At 44.2% G+C, this 25,024-nt stretch overlaps 1 protein-coding gene across 1 annotated transcript in view; it reads left to right on the top strand.

Moving 5' to 3' along the window:
- Positions 1–25,024, top strand: part of LOC147602940 (26S proteasome regulatory subunit 7-like) — a 114,184-nt gene that overhangs the window by 25,082 nt on the left and 64,078 nt on the right. The window contains exon 3 of the mRNA XM_086797390.1: positions 9,958–10,049. Within this exon, the coding sequence (XP_086653516.1) occupies positions 9,958–10,049 (92 nt within the window). The remainder of the gene's footprint in view (positions 1–9,957; positions 10,050–25,024) is intronic.

Genomic DNA, 25,024 nt, shown 5'->3' on the forward strand with positions numbered 1-25,024 from the left:
GATGTTTTCCATGTTTCTTGGCTAATAAAACCATATGTTGGTCGAGAAGTGTTTGATGTTTCAGATGAACAGCAGCCAGACGTGGTAGACGAGGCAGAAGTTATTAAGCCTGAGCAGATCCTTCTTCATCGATGGAAGCATGGTTCTGGTCGACGGATTCGTCAGTTCTATACGAAATTCCAAGATCGAGGCACCCACGAAGCCGTATGGCTCGACGAGGAGTTCTTCCAGGAGTACCCCAGTTATTGGTGGACTACTTGGAAGCCATGAACCTGCCGCCAAGCTAATTAGGAGGGAATGTCACATGCACTCTGCACTCAGTGTATGGTGACAAGATGGCTCATCATCAGAAGTGCAACAGTTGTACAGTTTTAGAACCCAATAGGATGCTAATTGTCGTACGCCGTGACCCCATTGTACATCCTCAGTCTAGGATAAGTCAGGCACGAGCTACGTAGGTCATTCCTCAGCCTTAGTGGGTCAGTTAGTCAGTCAAGTCCCTTAACCCACTTGGAGAGAATCATTCATGCATGTAGAGTCAGTAGAAGCCTTAGGGTTTGCATCAGAAAGCACTCTGCATCCTGCATAATATGCATTCATATGCTTGTGCATCATTTAGAACATCCCCGAAGCCTTAGGGAATTTACTGGGATTTATTTGGTATTTTTTCCATATTTATTAGTATTTATTTAGCATTATTTGCATTATTGGGCATTTATAAATATAAACTTTATTAAATGACCAACCTCCAGTTAGTATAAATAGGCTTGCATAGGGCTTGTTTTCTCATTCAGTCTTCATTGTGCTAAGAGCTCTTCTCCTCAGTCCTAGGAGCATCCTTGCCTTCAGCCCTAGACTAATCCAGCCCTTGGAGCTCATAAGCTTGCTTCTCCAGCCCCCTAAGATACCCTTGCTTCAGTCAGCCCTAGGCGCCTGCCTTCAGCATCCATACAGCTCTGATTCAGCATCGATTCAGGCCCAGATTCAGCATACAAACCAGCCCAATTCAACGCCAGCAGATCTGCGTTTCTGTCCAGCCGTACAGCAGCAGTCTGCAGCCTCAGTTTTCTCATGCGTTTCAGTCCAACAGCACCTCTGTAGGTCTGCGTTTCTGTCCACAGCAGCTTTCAGCCCTGAATCAACAGTCTACAGCAGTTTCCAGCCCTGAATCTGCAGTTTGCATCAGTATCCAGCCTTCTGTGCATCATCCATACATGCAGCAGTCATCTGGTGAAGGTAACACAGCATTCATAAGTGTTTTCAGCATTCTAACATAGTGTAGAACAGTCCACCTTCTTCTTTTCTCAGCCTCAGGTGTGCAGCCCTTCCTCATGCCCTTGGGAAGAGTGCATAGGCTCGAGATCAGGTCATCGAGGTGTTTCTACAGCAATGTACAGATCAGCCACTCTCCGATCCTCCGAGATCTTGCGTTTGGCTTATCTACAGTCCATAGTCATTCTCTCTAAAGACATAAAGCAAATACTATCTCGTTATTGGGATAGGGGGCCCTTCAGTGGGTAATTCGGGACCCAATCTGGTGTACAGTTCTCATCTATCTCTCTCATCTCTCTTTAAAGTTTGAAGTATTAAAGTGGATTGCTAAACTCACGAAACTCAGGATACAGAAGACGGTGTGAGCATTTGTGTGACAGGATTTTCCAATACAAAGGCTTCCGCTGCATATCACAAGCCAAAGGGCTTTGGGGCATCGTGTGTGGTGATGACACACGCTCACTTACCATACAGCCGGCTACGCCTCGAAGGGGAGGTGCTCAAAGAGCTCTCGAGGTAGAACCTGCTCCGACAAAAGAGCAGAAGAGATGGGACTCTAGGGATGCACATGTCATGTCATTGATAGCCCTTTCAGTGAAAAGGACTATTATTCCGCACATTCGTTCTTGCAAGACATCGAAGCTTGCATGGGACACATTGGAAGCAATGTATCAGGTACGCAATGAGGCAAGAGTTGCCTACTTGAAGAGGCAATTGGATCTTCTTTCTATGGATGAGGGTGACTCCATGGGGCAGATCATCTCACCAAAGTGAAAGATTTGCAGGAACAATTACACCTCTCTCAACCTCTCTATATGAGAGAAGGTGGTGGTCCCGTCACTTTTGAAGAGCTGGTGGGTTTACTCTTGCAGGAAGAGCAAACAAGAGCAAACTTATCTAGCAACCGTGGTGGAAACAAGGCATTTACAGCCAAGGATAAGGGTAAAGCAAAGAGCTTTAGGCATGGGGGACAACAGTCTAGCAAGGCTGGACATGGACAGCCCTCTTCTGGTGGTGAAAAGTCTGACAAAGGGGATGCAAACAAGCCCCAAAAGAAGGGCAAATGTCTCTATTGGCATAAGCCTGGACACTACATTAGTGAATGTAGAAAGCGGATTGCAAAAGAGGAAAGGAAAAAAGTAGGCAATGTAGTAGCAGACTCTTCTGATGACAAAGCACAGCAATCAGCTAGTGTAATTCAGGAAGAGTACACTTTTTTGGTCACATGCACTAGTGACACACCAAGTGCTTCAGACAATGATATGTCTTGCATTGCATCTGACAGACAGAATGTATCATGGTATTTTGATAGTGGTGCTTCGAGCCACATCACTTCATGCAAAGATGTATTTCAGCACTTGGTTTATGCTTCAAATGGCCGCACTGTATCATGTGTAGATCATACCACATATCCAGTAAAGGAAATTGGCAATGTCACACTTATTGTAGCCAATGGTGCGAATACATGTATGAAAAAATTTATTGTATGTTCAAGGGATAAAGAAAAATCTGCTCTCCGTCTCAGCCATAAACGACCAAGGTTTAAAGGTTGAATTTAGACGAAAAATAGATCTCTCATGGAGATTGCAAGATGCATGGTGAAAGCACAAAAGTTGCCTCACAATTTTTGGATGGAAGCTATAATGTGTGCAACTCATGTGTTGAACAGGTGTCCAACAAAAGCTTTGAAAACCATAACACCATTTGAGGCTTGGTATAGCCGAAAGCCAACAGTGGATTATATGCGTACATTTGGGTGTTTGGCATATGCACATGTGCCAGAACAACTCCATACAAAGCTGGATGATAAAGCAATGAAATGCATTTTTGTGGGCAACAACAATGAGAGCAAAGGATAGCGTCTTTATAATCCAACAACATGAAGGATTTTTGTCAGTAGAGATGTGGTATTTGCTGAAAATTCAGAACAGCCCATGTACAGCTTGTATAAAAGTAATGATACAGGCATATAGGACGTGTTTGATGGACTTTTACCCATTGCAATTAGGGGAAATTCAGATCAGCCAGCCCCTACACAAGAAAATCCTCATATAGAACATGCAGAACAGCCAGCCATTTAGTCTCCTTCTATGGAAGAAGTGGAAGATCTTGTCAGGGAAGAGCAAACAACCATAGACACAGCCAAGCCAGTGCCAAGATGGTTGCTGAAAACTTTGCAAGAAAGCAAACTTGCAGTTCCACTCACAGGTAGAACAAGGGCTAGTTCCAGCCATGCATTGAATATGCATCATGGGGAGTCTGCATTAGCCATGGGTGGTCTCTTTGATTCAGAAGAGCCTTCTTCTTATGAAGAAGCACATGAGAATGAGCATTGGGTGCAGGCTATGCAAGCTGAAATCTTTCGATCATGAAGAACAATACTTGGGATCTTGTGGAATTGCCTAAAGGCAAGCATGTCATTGGAACAAAGTGGGTGCACAAAGTCAAAAGGAAGTGTGATGGTACTATTGACAGGTACAAAGCAAGACTCGTGGCTAAAGGCTACTCCTAGAAAAAGGGAATAGATTATGAGGTGCATCAATTGGACATTAAAACTGCATTCTTAAATGGGGATTTACAGGAAGAAGTATATGTAAATCAGCCCATTGGTTTTGTAGTTCTTGGTGAGGAACATAAAGTATGCAGGTTACACACAGCATTGTATGGGTTAAAGCAAGCTCCAAGAGCGTGGTATGATAAAATACATGCTCATCTAACCAACCAAGGTTATGTGAATAGTCTAGCTGAAAGCACATTGTATGTGACAAAAACCGGTGCCGACATTCTCATAGTCATCTTGTATGTAGATGACATGCTCATTACAGGTACTAGCAAAGCACAAATTTCAGATTTCAAAGCTGATTTGAAAGCTGAATTTGATATGTCAGATTTGGGGCCTTTACACTACTATCTCGGCATACAGTTTATGCATACAGATGATGGCATTGTTATGCAGCAAACTAAGTACATAAAAAGTTTGCTAAAAAGGTTTCACATGGATGAATGTAAGCCCATTTCTACTCCAGTAGAACCAGGTGTAGGGCTTACTATGCATGATATTGGAGAGCCTTTTGAGGCCAGCATTTACAGCCAGGCAGTGGGATGCCTCATTTACTTGTGTAACACGAGGCCAGACATAGGGGCACATGTTTTTTTTTTGAAGTTCATGTAGAAGCGCAAGCTAGTCGTTTGTATTACAGGAACAAAAACGTTTTTTTTTGGTCCATTCTAGGCTGGGCGCGTTTTCTTTTTCCTTTGTGTAGGTGGTTGGCCATGGGCGGCTGTTAGGGAGCTGGCCGATTCGTTGCTTTTTCTTTTTTTATTTAAAATGTTGGCTGCCAGTGGCATTTATGGAGGGCTTAATATAAAAGCCTTATGTTATAAGGCTAGGCTTAATAGCCTTAATGTTTTTTTAAACATTATTGGTTAAAAAAAAAAGAATAGTCATGGCTCCATATGAAAAGGTGGTGATCCTTGAAGAGAACGATCCAAGTTGAAGAGGCATGAATCGAGCAACCAAAGTCCGGAGAAGATAAGGAGGAAGCTTGCCAGCACGAGGATGAAGGCCGTGTGTGCAGGGGTAGTTCTCAGCTTCCAATGTTTTTTTTTGTGTTATAGAAAATTGGGAAAAATATGGGCAAAGGGGCCAAAATTGGCCAGTACATTCTCTCCTGCTCTTCCATACAACCCTTGCTAAGGCTGATTTTAGGGTTAGGGCCGGTAAATTCTCTCGTGCTCTTCCACACAACCCTTGCTAAGGTTGATTTTAGGGTTAGGGTTGGCTGATTTTTAGGGTTAGGGTTTGGTTGTGGGCATCCTACAGGTTGGAGTTTGTTTGCTCTGATACCATTGTTAAGCTTTTAGCTTAATTAAACATGATTAAAATATCTTAATGCTTAAATACTTGAGTAAACATGAGGCAAAGAGTGGAAAGCTGTGTGTTGTTGCATTGAGACACAAGGCCTTGTTGAATAGGGCTTGAAGAGGTACAAATGAAGAGGCACATCCCTGATGAAAGGGTGTGACTCTTGAATGAATAGTTATATCCTTTGGACGCAGAGATGTGTCCTTTGGTCAATAGATGTGTCTCTTTGAAGAGACGTGTCCTTTGGTGATGACCCATGTGACAGGGTGTGACCCTTCGTTGGTGTCTTTTCAATGAGTAAAGGCTAATTAAGGGTAATTAAGAGAGATTAAGTCACAATCATGACACCTCCGTTCAGCATCATTTCTTGATTGTGAGCAAGAGTGAGAGCCCTGTGGCTCAAGATTACGTACAATAAACGTAATGTTAGTATCCAGACCTCTAATGAATTGTTTTAATTTATCCTCCTCGGATATGCCTAATTGCTATGCTGACGTGATTACTTTATTAGAGTATGTTAGCACGGGTGACCCATTTTGGGAGAGCTTGTAAAACCCATCCTCAAGGTTGGTCATGTACTTGGGAGGGAGAAATTGTTTCTTGAGGTTGGATACAAAGGTGTCCCATACATACTGTGGAGTCCTTGTGAACGGGTCTTTGACCAATGCTGCCACCAAGTGACGGCTTCTCCAGAAAAGGTGAGGTGCCGCCAGGTGGACTCGATCTTGTGGATCTGAAAGCTTAGCCAATGGAAACTATGCTCCAAACTGATGAATAAATTGTAATACTGCAGCATGATCACACTTAACATCATACTTACCGAAGCTCGGTTGAGCTTGTATGGTGGATATTGGCGTTGCATAGCTTCACGTTCAAGCCTTTCTCAGGGAGCTTGGTCTGTCCATCCTTGGTCTTCATCGTGCGTTTAGCGTCCTTGGCCCTTCATTCATCCTCACGTCGAGCTTCTTTGGCCCGTTGTTTTTCCGTCTTTTTGGCGTCTTCTTTGTGTGTTGCTGCGCCATGAGAAGGAATAATTTTTCCAATTTCTTTTGGCTTTTTTGCTTCTTCTTTTGCTTTTTCAATTGCTGCTTTGGCTTTTTCAGTCTCTTCTTTAGCTTTTTTTTCTTTGGTTTTGCTTCTTCTTTGGCCTCGATTTGTTACCTTAGCAACCTGTTTTGCTCCAAGAGCAATTTGATGAAGTCTTCATTGCTTTGTGGAAGCGTTTTTGTAGGAGTTGTGTCTTCCCTGTGGATCTGTTCTTCAATATCTTCTTTGTAGCTTGTTGACGATGGCTCTCCTATCATTGTGGAGGCTTGGGGGTTTTTGTTGACCGCAGGTTTACCATCCACAGAATGCTCACTTTAGGGTAGTCAAGTTGGTTACAACCTGCAGCTCTGATACCAATGTAGCATGCGATAGGTTGATCGTCGTAATGCGCAACAAAGCCTTCTTTATACCCGTGAGTGTGCGCAATTCCAATTTGAGAGAGAAGAGAAGAGAGAAAATGAAATGATTTATTAACGTCTCTAAGAGGCCATAGTGGCCTATGAGACCAAAACTGAGAGTACATCTGAAGTTGGTGTCTCATCAAAGAGAACAACTAAATGAGACTAAAAAGTACAATAAACTGATTGTCCTATAGTTATAGGAACAGAACTAGTTATAGGAATAGAACTGTAAGACTCCGAGATGATACTGAGTAGAAAATACTGGAAAATATTGAAAAATGTATATCAGGTAGATCCATGTATGCTGATCAGTTGAAGTGTTGCCCTCTCCTTAGATCAAGTATCTCCGCCATGGGGGTGTCTAGAATGGAGAGGTCGTAGAAGCGAGGTAGGTGCCTCCGATGTTGAGCAATAATGGCTCTGATCTGGCGATGGTGAGGATGCCGTGGTCGGGATCCTGGTGGGTGTGTAGTCGACACATTATTGGGTCCCAGTTTACCCATCGAAACTACCAACCCCCCCCCCCCACCATCCACATGAGGGCTCCCTGCTTATATTTCTTTGGAGAACTTTGACAATGAATATGAATGATGACTGAGGATTGCCAAACGCAAGGACGAAGTAGACCAAACGCAGGTTGATCCAGATGATGTCCAAGCTCCTTTGAAATGTTCTTCAATGACCACTATGCAATCCCAAAACTGAGGGATGCACCTTTTCTTGCTGAATGCTGAAGATAATCTTCGTGGAAGACTTGGGAATGCTACTGAAAGTATGCACAAGGGAGCCGGTGGCTGTAGCGTGTAGGCACACTTGGACTGCTGTAAATGCTGTGAACTGAATTTGGATGCTGTATGGATTATGCTGAATATTCAGCGCTGTTTATATACGGATCCCTGCTGATGGTCGGCCATAAGCATGCTGTCGGCCAGGTGCTAATCGGACAAAAAATGCTTAAATCAACATGAAATGCTGGCCGACTGGGATCGTTATGATGCTGGCCGACTACAAGCCTGGGCATCTGGAGGCTGGCGACTGGCTGCCTATGCCTCATTTAGCCTTTGCTCTGGACAATGCACAATGGGAAAATGAGTCTTTCTACCACCATTATCTTATGCTCCTCTGGGACAATGCACAATGGCAAAATGAGTCTTTCTACTGCCATTATCTTGTGCTCCTCTAGATAATGTAGAATGACAAAATGAGTTTCTTACTACCTACTTAGCTAAGGGCTTGCCATGCTATGGGCTAGCCCATAGGCTTGTCTACCATGTACTATATGCAACTACTGCTAAGGTTCGACCCCTACATGCCCTAACTGATGAATTCTTGAAGTGGGTAAGAGGATTGACACATGGAAACTCTCTATGGTTGTGGAGACTGACCTACATAGCTCGTACCTGATATGTCCCAGACTGGGGCTCACAATGGGGCCACGGCATACGACAAATATTCCTAAAAAGGTAAAATCCTATTGATGATGAATGATGCACTGATGTAGAGCCGGTGTGCCACAGCACACTCCAGTGCAGGGTGCATGTGACATCGACTTTTCCCACGATGAGAGTGGGCTGATTTGGAATGGCTCTTCTTTTTTCCATGAGAAGGTTGAGGATTGGGTGATCTCTTTGATGAAGACTTTTGATTCTTAGTTGCATCTTGCTTGGTTGGTTGCTCATCCCTTTTCTTCATTTGCTTGATCTTCTTCGATAGTTGCTTAAAAAGTCTCATCAAGTCGGGATCTTGGAGAATAGTGTCCAAATCGATCATAGTTTCTTTGACCATGTGGGTTCTTGGGTCTTCTTGGGTTTGCTTTCCACTTTTGGAGGCTTGGTCCTCTTCTTGGTGGTGAGTGCTTCCCATTGCTTTAAGAAAAAGCAAAAAGCACCGCGTGTAAAGATCGTTATTCCTTGTAGGAGAGAGATGTAACCTTCGCTCTGATACCACTGAAACAGGCCTTCGTAAGGGGCCGTGGCACGGGTACTTAGCTTATCTTCAAGAAAACAACAATTTGAGTCGTAAAACATCGAGAAAATCTAAAAATAAACAAGAGAGAGAGAAGACACCACACTAAGGATCGAAATAGCCTTGGGCCTACCCTCCCCCTCCTTGGAGTTATATTAGATAAAACTTCTTGGAGGAATCCTGAGTACAAGTTCTTAGAGCTAGAGAGCTCTCTTGTCTTTTTACATGTCTCAACAATGTGAGAATAGCTGAACTTATAGTTCTTGCCTAAACTCACTTATAGTCCAAAAAGCAACTTTTTAATAATTAAAGCTCTTCTCTATCTAGTAGTTAAAAAGCTTTTAATCTTTTGCTTTCCTAAAGCTAGTCGCATCATTCCAAGCCCTTGTGTTGCTATCCTGTCACACGTGTTAGTGCTACATCACTGTCACCACATTCTAGCGCCATGTCACCACATTCTAGCTCCATGTCACTTTTTGTTTTCCCAAAACTTTTAAGTTAAAAAAAAAAAGTTTTGGAAAGAAAAAGAGTGGCATGGCGTTGATGATGTGGTGATGGTGATGTGGCACTGACACGTGGTAGGATAGCACTGTAAGGTTACCTTACAGGCTTGGAATGATGCGACTAGCTTTTGGAAAGCAAAAGATTAAAAGCTTTTTAAATACTAAAATAAGAAGAGCTTTTATTATTAAAAAGATGCTTTTTGGACTATAAGTGAGTTTTAAAGCGTTTTTCTCAAATGCTTTTGGGCAAGAACTATAAATTCAGCTATTGCTCTCTAGCTGTAAGAACTTGTACTCAAGACTCCTCCAAGGAGTTTTATCTAATATATAACTTGAAAAGGGGGGGGATGTCGGCCAAGGCTATTTTGACCCCTAGTGTGGTGTCTTCTCTCTCTCTACTCTCTCTCTTTTGTTTATTTTCAGATTTTTAGAAGGTTTTATGTGTGAAATTGTTGTTTTCTTGAAGAAAAGCTAAGGACCCGTTATGAAAGCCTATTTTAGGAGCTTTGTTAGAGAAGCGTATTTGTAGTATATTGTGGTTAGAGACTGAATTTTTTTAGTACTAACCTCGGTTGGATTTAGAGCAAGCTACTTTGAATGTGGATCCCATCATTGTGGCATCTCATACTTTTTTGACACATAAGATTATATTAGTCTTTTTAAATTGCTGTGTTACTTCTTCCCTTAAAAGGTTTTTGTTTTAAGGTTTTGCAACAGTTAGTTGATTTTGCTTTTTTGATCATGGCTTGAAATTATAAAAAAATATTCATTTGAGAGATATGTACTATTCTAAAGAATCATTCTACTCTAAAGCAATATAAAACATGTTTGCTTTGTTTATAGTCTTCAAGTTGCAACCTACACAATCATATGACGTATGAGTTACAATCCACCTTTTCTACAGGTATTAAGGAGTCTGATACGGGCTTAGCAGCACCTAGTCAATGGGATCTTGTTTCTGACAAGCAAATGATGCAAGAAGAGCAGCCTTTACAGGTATATATATAAGAGTCTACGAGAGAGAGAGAGAGAGAGAGAGAGAGAGAGAGAGAGAGAGAGAGAGAATAGAGATTGATTCTCTTGGGTTTTCGACTGGTTGGGTCTTTTGGCCGTCCTTTGTCTCTGCTGTGTTGTGACGGTTATTCTCTTGCTGCTGTCCTGCGACTTGCTGTGCTGCCTGTCGTTTCTTCTCAGAGCCTTCGCCTCTTCTTTCTATCTAGTCTCTTTCTGCTGTTGTTACCTTCTTGCTCGTTGGCTATAGCCTCTTCTTGTTACATAATTGCTGTCTGCCTCTTTGCTTTTGTGTGTGTCAGTGAGAGTTGTGTTGTGTCAGTGAGTGTCACCTCTTGTTCGCAATCAGACACTGGTGATTGTGTTGGCGGGATACCTGGACGTGGCAGTTTCATCGACATCCTTGGAGAGGTGCTGAATTAGGGTTTTCAGGTGCTGAATTAGGGTTTGAGAGAACGGGTTTTCTTTGCTTTTGTACATGGATTTGGATGACCCGGCTGCTGCTGTTGGTGGCATGACTGCCAATAGCCTTAACATGGATCTTATTGAGGAGATGATCGAGAAGGATGTGGGTTATGCTTCAGATGCCTCGGAGCAACAAAAACGTCAAAGGCTTGATGTTGATGCAAGCTACACTCCGGTGAATGTTGGAGAGAATGCAGAGGAAAGTTCTCAGGTACCTTCTCCGGAGTTTGCACGTTTGCTGTAGATCACTGGTGAGCTTCTGCAAGAATATGTGAAGGCAAATAGCGTGCAAATGGTTGCCGTAGATAATGGTGGTGTGGCTGATGTATGCATGGAGACTTCTTTGTTGCTACAACTGCTAGCAGATTTTCATGATCGTGCTGCTATCTTCTTCTTTATTGGGCGTATTCCGTTGTTGCCTCGTCTTAGAGCATGGTTGGGCCGCTTGGTGTCGCCTGAGGCACTTGAGGAGATTTATGATGGTCCGAGAGGCTTTTATGAAATACTTTTTCGCACTTCGGAAGCCCATAGGGCAGTCTTGGAGCAGGTGCCACTCTTTTTGGAGGGGCAGTTGGTTCATGTGGTTCCGTGGAAGCCTATGGCAGAGTACCAAGATATGTTGCGCCAGGCTTGTCCAGTTTGGGTTGAAGTGAAACAATTCCCACCAATGTTTTGGCGTGTTTTACCAGGTCTCATGCGAGGTATCGGTGATGTCTTGGTGGTGCCTTGAATGACATCTAGAAACTGAAATCGTCTATGCATGTTGTGGGATACTGGGAGACCTAGGCCGACACATTTGCGTGTCAATATGGCTGGGCTGCAACCTTTAATGTATGAATTGAGGTGGGATACATTTGCTGGCCACTGTTTCAAATGTGGTGAGATGGGCCACTTTGTCTCCGAATGTCCTAAGAAAGAACAAGTTGTTGCTACCAAGGATATCGTTGATGGGCAGTTACCCGTGGAAGATGAGCATGATGCTCCTTTACATGATGCCCAGCACATGGATGTACATGTGGATGTTCAGAATGAGGTTGAGCAGCCATGGGTGGAAGTACGTGGTAAAAAGACACGATTTGTTGCCCTGCGGGGGGATTTCTCAGATGCTGTTTGGCGGGGGCCTTTGCGTACTCATCAGGGGCCCTTACATATATGTGCTCGTCGCCCTTTGGGTTCAGGTGCCCAGCAACATAGACCAGGATTGAGAGGCCGGGAGGCCAACTTTCTTAGGGTACAGGGGATCTTGGGGTGGATAGAGTAGAACGCTATTCTATTAGAAGTCGCCTAACAAACGAAGCACAACAACAATTGCCTCTTGTGTTTGGTTCGAAGGGTGAGGTCATCTCACCATGGGATGGTCATTACCCTTCGGCACGTGCTTGGGAACTCCAAGGGCAGTCTGAGATCACAAATACCATGTCTAAAAATGCAATGCTTCAAAAGGTTCGTGATTTGGCAGATTGTCCTGGGCCTAGTACACGGCCTTGTTGATTCCTTTTCTGGGAAGGCTTATGAAAATTGTACAATGGAATGTAAAGGGTATTTCTTCGCGCCAAAAGCAGTTCAGGCTTTGGCGTACAACTTTTTTTCATGGTTGGGATGTTTTGTGTGTAGTTGAACATAAGGAGCATAAGTTGGCTGGCAAAGCCTATGTATATAAGGGGTTTCATGTTTTCTACAGCGGACACCCTGCTTCGCAGTCAGGTGTTATGTTTGCTGTTCGTTCGCAGTTTCAGCCTTCTCTTGTGATTCAAGATGTTCATGGAAGATTTCTAGTGATACAGATTGTTTGGGATGATACGTCTTTATGGTTGTTAGGGGTGTATGCTCCAAATAATGCTCGTGTACGCCGTTTGCTGTGGAATGACTTGTGTGCTCTTTCAATCTCTCATCCTAGCTTTGTGATGGGAGACTTTAATATGTGTGTCTCCAGGGAGCAAGCCACGTCGCCTCATTCTGTAATGGATGGACGGAGAGAATGGCGTGGGAAGCTTTTGCAGCAAGGTCGCTAAAACAAGACATGTGGTCTTGGTTGCATCCAGATGAAAGGGGTTACACTTATGCCTCACAACAGTTTTGGGACACTTATGCTAGATTGGATAGGATGTATATTTTACATCAAGATCTCTTTTTGCCAGAGGTTCTTACTATGATGGTTGATCAGCAACAGGTTTTGTCGGATCATTGGCCGCTTGTGTTTGAAATGGTCTATCATCCTGTGGATGCATATAAAGGCTTGTTGGGACGCTTGCCTTTGCGCTTACATCACACTTTTTTGGAGCATGAAGTTTTCGATGTTTATATGCGTCAGTTGATACGACATTTCTCCACAAGAGTGTCCATGGCTGATTATCATGCTTGGCCAGTGTTCCTTACCAACACTCGGAAATTAGTGCGGCATTATGGTCTTGCTAATGCCTCTATACAAAAACAGCATGTGGCTCTTCTTGAGTCACTTTTAAAGGGCTTGCAGGCATCCATGTTTACTGACTTTATGGATGGTGAAGTTGTGGATGCCATAGAATGGCTGAAAAAGGAGCTATCTAGGGTGCAGGAAGCACAATATGTTCCCTTTAAATAAACTACTTGCACGTCTTGATGCTTTGCGGGATGCTAACTGTCAATCTCATCGCTTCTATGATAAGTTGCATCAAAAACATATGCGTGGGAATATTGTTAGGCTGATGGATGCCCAAGGCAATCTTGTTACTCAACCTTCTGAGGTTATTCAGCATTGCATCAGGTTTTATGAAGATTTGCTTGCCCCTTGAGAGGATGTCTCGCCGGTTGTCCTGGCTGCAAGGGAGTCATTGTTTGCTGAAGTACGATATCAAGTTGACCCTGATGTGGCGGTTCAGCTTGATGCTCCTGTTACTCAAGGGGAAGTGGAAGCTGTTCTCTCCAAACTTCCCATGGGAAAGAGCCCTGGTTGGGATGGTTTGACAAATGAGTTTTTCCGAAAATATGCTGATCAGCTTGCAGAGCCTTTGATGCTTATTTGTCAAAGGGTTTGGGATGAGAGATATATGCCTGCCGATTGGAAGTTGGGCATATTTCGTTTGTTGGTTCACGAGAGAGAGAGAGAGAGAGAGAGAGAGAGAGAGAGAGTGTGTAGAAAGAAAGAAGAAAGATATTAATGAAAAGATCCAAAGGGTCTATGAGCCCAAAATGATGTATACATAGTGTGCATGAAACCTCGTCATGGTCTATGAGAAAGAAGAAAGAAAGTTATATTAACGTCTACAAACGGCCAAAATGACCTACGAGAGAGAGAAATGAAATGAAATGAAATGATATATTAATGTCTTCAAAAGGCCAAAATGACCTATGAGACCAAAAAGGTTACAACAATTGGTGGATCTGATACAATGTCTGTGTAAGAAAATCTAAAAACAACTAACTGAAACTGAAATAACTATGAGGAAAAGTACGGTACTAGGAGCTCCTAATGGATAACATCTGGGAGGAAAACTCCAGCAACAAAGGTAAGCATCATACACATCACTATCCAAAGAAGTCTGTCATCGGTCGATGGCGGATATCCTCAATGTCCTCCATGGTGAGAGAGAGAGAGAGAGAGAGAGAGAGAGAGAGAGAGAGAGATATTAACGTCTGCAAAAGGCCAAAATTGGCCTATGAGACAAACAAGTAGTACAATGATGTTCCTCTAGTCATCAAGAGGAAAATGTGGAGTGAGAATAAAATGTACAAGTATGACAACATGACCATAGGGGACTCAATGGTGGTGTACAAACGAGAGGGTGTGGATGGAGTACTAGGGCTACTAATGCATCTCTGTACCCTGAAGGGGTGATACAAGTATGATATGTTATCTACTCCTAACTCCATCCAGTCCCATAGTCTGGGTACAATATGTCATACATCCGATCATAGGATGCCGTGAATGTCTGGAACATGCGTCCTGGATCAAAGCGAAAATGTGTCAGCTGCTCCTGTACCTCCTGCTGGTGTCGAGACCGGATGGCTGCGATCTCTCTGTGGTGTAGCCGTGGTGTCTGGTAGCCGGCTAGTTTGGGTCGTCGCCTAGCTCGAATCTCCTCCGCTCGCTGAGATGTCACTCCCAATGTGTGTGGCTGGGCTATTGGTGCCAATCTCTGGAAGAAGTCAGTCAAGAGAGAGTAATATTAATGTCTTCAAAAGACCTAATGGATCAATTGAAGCCCAAGTTGATAAAAATCATTGCTTTTCTCAAGTGTTGGCTTCTCTTGTTTGGCTCAAACTTCCGACGCACACATGGGAGAGAACTTGGTTTCCCTATTGCTGGAGTAGAAGCCCACTAACTGATTGATTGTTGAATGTGGGAGCTAAGGGTGTCACGGTTTCGGATTAGTCTCTGATTATCTTTGTAATATTTTTAGTTTTTTAATAAACGTTATTTGTTGCCCATTTTTATTCATGGATATGTTTACACTAGTGGATTCAAGTGGTACGATCGTTGGAGTCTAGCTGTGAAAGGATCATCCCATGATGCCAACTTCAAAATTGGTGACTGAGAGGCAACTTTCTTCATTGCCTAAAATGCTTCTAAAGCCTTGCCCGTGGTGGACACTTTTTGGCGATGATTCTTCACGTCCTTGAGCAAGTCGGTGAGAGGTGCTGCAAGGTCAAAAAACTTGTTCATTTGCGTGATGTAGGCTTGCTGAAAGAAAGCATTTAATGAGGGTTAACTACTCTAAAAAGAACACTTATCTATAAACCTTAATGAGAAAAATGTCAAGGCCTAACAAAGCCCCACAAATGAGTAGATTTTCTGGGTTGTTGGGGACTATCCCAACTGAGAATGGCTTGTACCTTTTCAGGATGGAGGCTAATACTTGATGAATTGATGATGTATCCCAGGTAATGGATTTCCAGTACTCCAAACTCACTCTTCTTGGCATTGATAAACAACTCATTGTCTTGCAAGAGTTGCAAAACTTGTGCCACATCTCGCTATGCTGCTCTGCAGTCCCTGACAAGATAAGGATGTCATCTAGGAAGATGAAGACGCATTTGCCAATGAGATCCCAAAAAACCCAAGACATCATTTTGTTGAATGTCGTTGGTGCCTTGGTTCCAAAAGGCATCACCACAAATTCATAGTGGTCGTGCTCGGCCATGAAGGTGGTTTTTGGAATGTCGGCCTCAAAGATCCGAACCTGATGGTAGCCACTCTTAAGATCTATCTTAGAGAAAATTTTTGCACCATTGAGTCGTTCTAGGATGTACTCTATTCTGGGCATGGGGAATCTATTCTTAACTGTTAGCTTATTGAGCGCCGTGTAATCCACATACAAGCGTGTGGTCTTATCCTACTTTGAGACAAACAGGATGGGGGCGGCAAATAGAGAGGAGGAAGGCTAGATAAATTCAGATTGGAGTAGCTGGGATAATTGTTACTCTAGCTTGCTCTCCAATGCCTTAGAAAGGCGGTAGGGGAACTTGTTGGGAGACTTTGAACAAGGAACGAACTCTATGCAATGTCCTCAGGTCTACTAGGTGGGAGATTGGGTGAGAGGTTATCTCTGAGCATGATGTTGCTGTATTGAGACAAAAAACCAGCCATCCTTTGCTCCAATGCCTTAGAAAGGCGGTAGGGGAACTTGCTAGAAGGCTTTGAAGTAGGAACCAACTCTATGCGATGGTCCTCAGGTCTATTGGGTGGAAGGTTATCTCGGAACATGATGTTGCTGTATCGAGACAAAAGACTAGCCATCTTCTGCTCCACTGCGGGTGCTGTCTGAACTACATTAGATTGAGAGCGGACATAGCAATGCACACTCTGCTCCTTTTCTTTTGGCTTGTTGGGTTTGAATATTGAAAATGAGTGGTATTCCAAGAATGCTCTGATCCCCCGCGAATCATGATGGGCTCGAGAAAACCTTTCCTGCCTCCAATCAGGAATTGTGCATACTGTCTAAAGCAGTGGATCTTGAAGATCATGTCACACTCTAAAAGCGGGATGAAATCCCGTTGGAATGTTGCCTGAAACTGCTGAGCTTTATGAGAGATGTGTGTACGTAGACCGCCCACATCTAAATGGTAAGGAACCATGGTACAACTCATTTGGTTTGCAAACTGCAGAGAGATGACATCCTCAAAACTACTCATGTCGAAGAGGACAATGAACTGTTGTCCCCTTGTAGCCATGGGCACGGATGAGAGCCTTCATCTTTCCCTCCGCCTCAGCCTCACCCCCCTGCTTATCATCGAATACCACACTGGTGGCGCGGAATTCAAAGCGGGCAATAACTGAACGACATTAGAGCTTGATGGCAGAGGTGTGGATGGGGATGCTACTGTCGCTACTGTGGACGTGGATGCCTTGGCAATCTTCACATCCTAAAACTTAGTGCAATCTTTCTTCCCGTGTCCCAGAGTGTGGTAGAAGAAACAACGGTTCTCTGTCTTGTATCGTGTTTGTTCATCTGGTTGGAGATAACGTCCAATGATGCCCTCTTTAGCTTTTTCCTCATGAGTCTTCTTGTAGAATCTTTCTTATTGTCCAATCTTTCTTTTGGTCCTTTTGGTCTTTGTTGTTCTGAGCCCCCTTTACCTTGGGTAGATGACTATTGGGTAAATGATTGTTGCTGGGGGACCTGGGGCTTAGGATTAGACTGTACCTGCGTGGGATTTTCTGTTCTTGATTCAGAGCGAGGGTCAATGCTCGTGCATCATGACTTCTAGTCTCTCTAATCATGTGATGTGAAATCTACACTGTCCAAAATGGTTTTTCATACATAGTTATTGGTCTAACTAGTGAGTTGAAGAGAAGGGACTTTGTTTGGACTTGTTGAAACTGTGCTTGGAAGCATTGGTGCGAGTGATGCATGTCCCCTGACTAATCTTGCCTATTCTTGTCATGTGCACAGAGTGTATCTACCGTATGCAACACGCACACAAGACTAGCTTCAAGGCTTGGGGAAGCTTGGAGCTAGGTAGGTTGATTGGCGAGCTCGGCTAGGGATTGGGCTAGGGATAGACTAACGGGCGAGCACCCAAGTGTGGATGGACGGGTGCCCAAGTGTGGACGCTCGGTGACCGGCCAAGAGCCTATAAAAGGGTGGCCAAGGTTAGTCAGTTGGTCATAGAGTTTTGTGAGTCTTTGCGAGAGCTCTACGGTCAGGAGCTTGGATCTAGTTCAGACGTGCACCTGCTTCGTGCAATCGAGGTCGGCAGCAGTCTCGAGGCCCGCGAGGGTAGCTCCGTGGCGGTATGGGACGTCACGGGGTAGAGATTGGTCAGTGCGTCTTGCTAGTTAGCTCAGCTCGTGGCTCGGTGGGGACAGCCAAGACTTGTGGGCTTTGCCATGGCTGTCATGGTTGGGTGGTGAGTCAGGCTTGTACCCCCTTCATGTTGTTTAGCTTTGTTTTGCAAGTTTCGAATCGTGTATCAAGATTGCTCTACGAGGAGATCCGTGGGGACTTGACAGTGGTGTCAGAGCATGCCTCGAAGAGCGTGCAAGTTGGTAGGTAGAGAAGAAAGAGGTATGAGTTCGAGATGACCGCTGTTTTTTCATGTATACTGCTGTTTTCTCAGAATTCAGCGTATGGGTTCTTGTTTACGTCATTGCTACCTGGGTTGGGTTGTGGTCTTTCAAAGGGTCGACTTGAATTGCATATGAAGAGAGTTGTTTATTGGCAAGGAGAGAAGCAAGAGACTGCTGTGAATCTGCAAGCGAAAGAAAGAAAGAGAGTTGTTTATTGGCAAGGAGAGAAGCAAGAGACTGCTGTGAATCTGCAAGCGAAAGAAAGAAAGAAAGAAAGAAAGAAAGAAAGAAAGAAAGATTGTATTAACGTCTCTCTCAGGCCAAAGAGAACTGGCCTATGAGACAAAACCATGTACAATGTATGTGGTATCTCTGAGTATCAGATGGTGCTAACTGAAACAAAACTGCTACTGTGGTGTCGGGATGTATGTACATATATAAGGATGGAGCACTACCGGGGTAAATGTACAACTATATGCCAGGGTGATACAACGATGCTCAATGTAGGCATGCTCCTAGTCAGCTTCATCATGTGGTGAGGGGGGGGGGGGTGTAATATGTTATACATGTCAGCACCTTTTTTACACGCCTAGCGTGGTTTAAAAAAAAAAATCATCGTAGCTTTTATGTGTGGCTTTTGCAAGCCTTATGTGTGGCTTTTATAAAAGCCATCTAGCATGGTTTTTTGAAAAAAACAAAAAACACAAAAGCAACACATTAAAACACACGCTTTTGGGAGGCTTATAAAATATCCCTAGAGTGGGTTTCTAGCCACACATCTCCTCGAGCTCTCTGGCACCATCTCTTGCTTGTAGCCATGATTTTCTCTCACTTTCCCTCTTCGAGATGTCGACCCAAGAATCGGAGATGGAACCCGTTCCCGAATGTGAAGACCTGCCGGCTACCGAGGCCGCCGATGGCAATCTTTTCGAGGATTTCGTGACTAAATCTGATTTCCACTTTCGAGGCTTCTTTCACGGAGCGTCAGGGACAGGTCACCGTGCAAATGCAGGCTTTGCAAAATTCCATCTCTTTATGGACCACTACCCTCTCTACTCTCTCGGGTATATGGATACCTTGGCGTCTGCTTTAGGTCGCAATATTACTCCTGAGCAGTTTGAGGGGAAGCAAAAGCAGCGTATGAAGGAGATTGTGGACACGTGGCTATATAAGTGGCAGGTCCACTTTCAGTTTCATCCATATGGCAATGACAAAGAGATTTAGTTGGCAGCAGGTTTCTTCTCGGGCAAAGCTTTACTCTGGTGGAAAAGCAGCGTATGAAGGAGATTGTGGACACGTGGCTATATAAGTGGCAGGTCCACTTTCAGTTTCATCCATATGGCAATGACAAAGAGATTTAGTTGGCAGCAGGTTTCTTCTCGGGCAAAGCTTTACTCTGGTGGAAAGAACTCAAACCTAAACCAACAACCTGGGTACAGTTTAAGGAAGTCTTCAAGAAAGATTTCCTCAAGGAGGAGGATGACTACGATATAGTTGCGTAGTTTGCCAGTTTGACCATGATCTAGGAGAACCTCACTTATGAGGTCTACCTCCAGAAATTTAGAGACTTGCAGATGAAAGCTATGAAGATGGATTCTACTACTCTTTTGGGTTTCTTTGTAGCAGGTTTACCCAACTCGTACCGTTTACAGGTCAAGAATAACAAGTGCAAAACTTTGGACGAGGCCATTCACTCTGCTCGAATTTATGATGATACGATGGTCTCCTCCAAAACCAAGCCCGTAACAGAGTAGGGAAACAAGCACTTTGCGCCGATAGCTTGCACGACAGAAGGGAAGTCTTCGAACTAACCTTCGAAGAATTCTCCTTCGACTCCGGCGAAGAAAAATCGTCTCCTTAAGGCTTTGAAGCTCAAGGAAGAGAGACGTTTTATCAGCGAAGAAAAAGGACTTGCGCAACGAGTGCCCAAAGAAGAAGGGTGCTAAGACCAATGTAGAACCCAAGACGAAGGCAACCAACCAATTGTCTTTGATAGGTACTTCAGTCACTATACTTTCTTGCCCTGGTTCATGTTTTGATTGTCTATTTAACTCTAAAGTTTTTGGCTTGCACGATCTTCTCCGAGTTTATGGAGAAGTGAATGGCCATAGAATCCACATTCTTTTGGACCCCGGAAGCTCACATAACTTTGTTAATTACAAACTTGTGTAGAAATTGGGTTTGGACACGCCGCCTAGCGAACATACCTATGAGGTACGCCTTCCTATGGCTCGGTAAGTGTGGGATCGAAAGGTGGAGAAGCTATCGATCCGCATTCAGGACTACAAAGATATTCTGGAGTGCTATGTTATGTACCTAGAGCATGTAGACTTGCTATTAGGGATTGAGTGGTTTAAGACTTCAGGTCAAGATAGATTGGTCTAGTTATACTTTTTCTTTCGAACATAGGAACACCCAGTATTGTATCCTAGGTGATTGTATACATCCCTCTCAGGGACCTCTTGTAAATACTGTTGATTTTGGAAATATAATGGATTCTTCTTTGTATCTTGCTTTCCAGTGTGTCTTGATTCTACGTTCTTCATTTCTCATGAGTCATACCTACTATGGATGTTAATGAATTAAGTGTAATTGAAAGCAAAGAATTAAAGAAGTTACTTGACTCGTTTCAAGATGTATTTCCTAAGAAGCTGCCATCTGGCTTACCACCCGAAAGGGTAGTGGATCATCGTATTTATCTAGTCCCTGGTGCTCAACTTGTTAGCATTCCACCTTGCAGGATGAGCCAGGCTGTGGACGATGAGTTGGCTAAACAACTCGCAGATTGTTTGAGGATGGGCCAGATCCGTCCAAGTAAATCATCTTGGGGTGCACGTGTGTTACTTAGGAGAAAGAAGGACAACACTTGGTGAATGTGTATAGATTACAAGAGACTGAACAAAGTGACAATCAAGAACCGCTATCCTCTTCCTAGACCAGATGATCCGATTGACCGTTTAGTTGGAGCTAAGTATTTCGCAAAGATAGATTTACGTACTGGCTATCACCACATACGTATTCGTGAAAGGCACATTGAAAGAACGGCCTTTCGGACTAGGTCATAGTTGTTTCTCGTACCGGTAGGAATTGGTTCGTACGGTACGAGTCGTACGGTACGATATCGTACGGTACGATATCGTACGGTACGAATAGCCGTTGCGTTGCCCGTTTCTTGCGCCTTTTTGTGACCGTTTTAAGGGCCGTTTTTTGGCCGTTTTTGGCTTGCTTTGTGGCCCATGTGACATGTCACATCAACATGTCACATGTGCTTAGGCCTTTGCTTGGTCCATGGCCCATTGAACATTCCTATAAAATGCCCACCCCCTAAGCTTCTCTCAAGGCTCTCATTACTTAAGTGACCATCAAGCCCCCCTCTCTCTTGAGTCTTGCTCAAGTGACCATCAAGCCCTCCTTTCTCTCTCTCTCTCTCTCTCTCTCTCTCAACTTTAGGCTTTCAAGCCACTCTCTCCCCCATAGGCCATCTCTCAAGCCTCTCTCTCTCTCAAGCCTCTCTCTCTCTCTCTCTCTCTCTCAACTCTCAACTTTGAAGCCACTCTCCCCCCCATAGGCCATCTCTCAAGCCTCTCTCTCTCTCAAGCCTTTAGGCTCTCTCTCTCTCAAGAGTCAAGACTCAAGCGTCACTCTCTCATTTTCTCAAGCAGGAGGTATGTCCGAGACTATTGCTAGCACCATGGGTGTAAAGCAAGGATGCCCACTTTCCCCCACGCTATTTGGGTTATACATTGATGAGGTGGCGGAGATGGAGTTAATTTAACACGTACCTCAATACATATTATGCTTTATGTTGATGATATTGTATTAGTGTCTGAGTCTCCACATGCACTCCATGATTTCTGCACACAGAGGGGTCTTATTGTGAACCTTGGGAAAACCAAGGTTATGGTCTTTCATACATCGAGACAAGGTAGGAGTCAGCTGACATTCACTCTCGCAGGACGCTAGGTGGAGGTGGTGAACTCATACGTGTACCTAGGGGTTACCTTCTTTGCAGTAGCCACACGCTTCACCATGGGTTCAGCAGCCAGAGCTAGATTGACGCGGGGATATGCAGCATTGGCTATGCTAGAGAGACAGTGCCACCAAGTGCATTTTCAGGAGCCTCGGACGAAGGGGTGGCTATTTGACACATTAGTCACACCGGCATTGATGTATGGAGAGCGTTATGGGCGCTAGGCCTTGCTACCCATTGGTGGACACAGATAGAGAGACCACAGGTCCTCATGATGGCACGCATGATACGCAGCAAACCGTCAGTACCTCATGATATTATCCGGCTCCTATGATGGTAGAGGCCATATTTCAGACTATATGCCTGCTAGACAGATTTAAAGAGATGCCACAGGACAGATTGTCATACAGAGCTTTTGAGGCATCTAGACAGCTGGGTGAGGCAGGAGACAGAGGATCATGGTATGCACAGGTCACACATTGGTTCTCACAGCATAGCCTAGACATGGATCATCTACCACCATTCCACCTATACCAGAGAGAGATGACAGAGATCTGAGCTCAGTTTCACAGAGAGGGTGCGGAGCGACTGGCTCGCTTCAGAGCACACCCAGGCATGTTCTTCAGGGAGTTGTGGACACCCCCTTCATTGATGTATACCATTTTATACCTCCAGTATGGTACAGGATGGATCTAGCTAGGTTGCATATCATGATTGTATACTCCATGCATATAGCTTTGCATTCTTCTAGTAGTAAAGCTCCAGTCCCTGCACCACTCATTGTACCTATTGCACACCCAGATTCAGCTTTTTAGTTCAGTACTTTTTCATTTTGTTGGGATGACAGAGGATACCCCATACAGGTACACTGATTTGTCTCATAGGCTGAGTTCAGTCTTTTGGAAGACGTTAATAAAATCTTTCTTTTTTTCTTTCTCTCTCTCTCTCTCTCTCTCTCTCTCTCTCTCTCTCTCTCTCTTCAAAGAAAACAAGAAGATGGTCGACTCTTCCGTTACTGCAATCATAAACCGCCTCTCCAAACTCGAGAAGGGATTTGACAAAATCCAAGAGCTCGAAGAGAGAACATCCAAGCAAGAGGTTGAGATTTCAGCCTTAAAGGAGGAACTAGTGGAGACCAAATTGCATGCTAAAAGTCAAGCGGCTGAAATCTCAGCCCTCAAAAAGGATTTGGAAGCCACTTCAAAAGGCAAGCTTGAGGATGGAAAATTTCAGCCCTCCTTTATTGAAGAGCTGAATACTATCAAGGAACAAATGAGGATCATTTGAGAGGAGGAGGAGCAACATAAAGAGAAGACATCTTCATGGGTGGAGGTGATCACAAAAACACAAAAGAAGATGGACGAGGCGGAGAAATGGATTGAGGTCGCCAAGAAAGGGAAAGGTAAAGAATCGCCACCCATCCCCACTCCCACCATCATCAACATGACCCTTGAAGAGGAGCAAAGGAGGAAGACCCGGGCCTTACATGTACGAGTGTCTGGTCTAAAAGATCGTGATGATGCGGAAGGGGAAACCAAGGAGCTCTTCTCTATGATGGGCATTGAAGCCACGCACGCAAAGGCATGGAGAGTGGGAAAGAAGAGAGAAGGTAGTGGCGAATCTTCTAGGGAGAGAGCACTTATCATTCGTTTGCCCTCCATGGAAGCGAAGAAGGACTTCTTGAAGAGACGTCCTACACTCAAGAAGACGGGAATATTTCTTGGAGATGACCTCACACTCTCGCAACTTGCCCACATGAAAGAAGTTATGCCCGAGATAAGAGCAACCCGAGAGAAAGGGAAAGTGGCCTTCTATAGAGATGGTAGAGTGGTGATTATGGAGAGGCGCTCTGCATGACGGCGCGAGACCTATGGGACTACACTCAAAGTTGCTACTTGGAATTGTAATGGATCTCTACGCGTTGATGTAGGGGCTTTTGAGGATAGTTTCACTGGGAGGGACATCATCTTCTACTGTGAGACGCATTAGGCTGCTGGACAGTTCATGCCACATGTTAGTGGATACCGATGGGAGATAGCTTGTAGACAGGAGACTCGTTCAGAGCATAGAGGATGGGGCTCTGGAGGAGTGGCAGTATTGTTTAGAGAGGAGCTACAGCCACTGATACATATAGTCCGCAGAGATGAGCAGGCTAGGTACATGTGGGTTAGACTGAGGGCAGAGACGGGCATATATCTCTACATTGCTATATGCTATTTTGCTCCTAGTACATCAGTTTATGCATCACCTAGCGGGCAGTCTCCCTTTTCTATTTTGGATGATGACATTTGGGAGTTCTCCAGGGATGGTGACATCATTCTCCTAAGAGACTTCAATGCCAGGACCGCCCATAACTAGATAGTATTTTATGATACCTCAGAGGAGATATTGACGGAGCTTGATGTTAGGGATATGAGCCTATCTAGACTCTCACAGGATGAGGAACATACAGTGTATGGGCGGTATTTGATAGACATGGGGATTGCACATGGATTGGCCATCCTGAATGGCCTTCAGAGATTCCCGACTGTGGGCGGTTTCACTAGCTTTCCACATCGGCATGGTGCTAATACAGTGGACTATGTTATGGCTCACCCTAGTCTCATTTGTTGGGGTAAAGGCATTATGCCCACCCTTGTAGTGTGTACAAGCCCATAAGTTATAGTACATAGTACATTTAGTACTTTTAATGTACTAAGTGCACTATGTGTACTAGTGCAATATACATGTGTGATAGGGGAGTCACACACTCACACTTAGTGAGTTGACTTATCCCCACAACTCTCTCTCCGCCATCGACCGATGAGAGACATCTTTGGATAGTGATGTGTATGATGCTTACCTTTGTTGTTGGAGTTTTCCTCCTAGATGTTATCCATTAGGAGTTCCTGGTACCGTACTTTTCCTCATAGTTGTTTCAGTTTCAGTTAGTTGTTTAGTTGTTTTTAGCTTTCCTTACACAGACATTGTATCAGATCCACCAATTGTTGTAACCTTTTTGGTCTCATAGGTCATTTTGGCCTTTTGAAGACGTTA

The sequence above is a fragment of the Cibotium barometz genome, chromosome 65 (assembly GCF_041138505.1).
Source record: "Cibotium barometz isolate CiBa-2024 chromosome 65, ASM4113850v1, whole genome shotgun sequence".
Classification (NCBI taxonomy): Eukaryota; Viridiplantae; Streptophyta; class Polypodiopsida; order Cyatheales; family Cibotiaceae; genus Cibotium; species Cibotium barometz.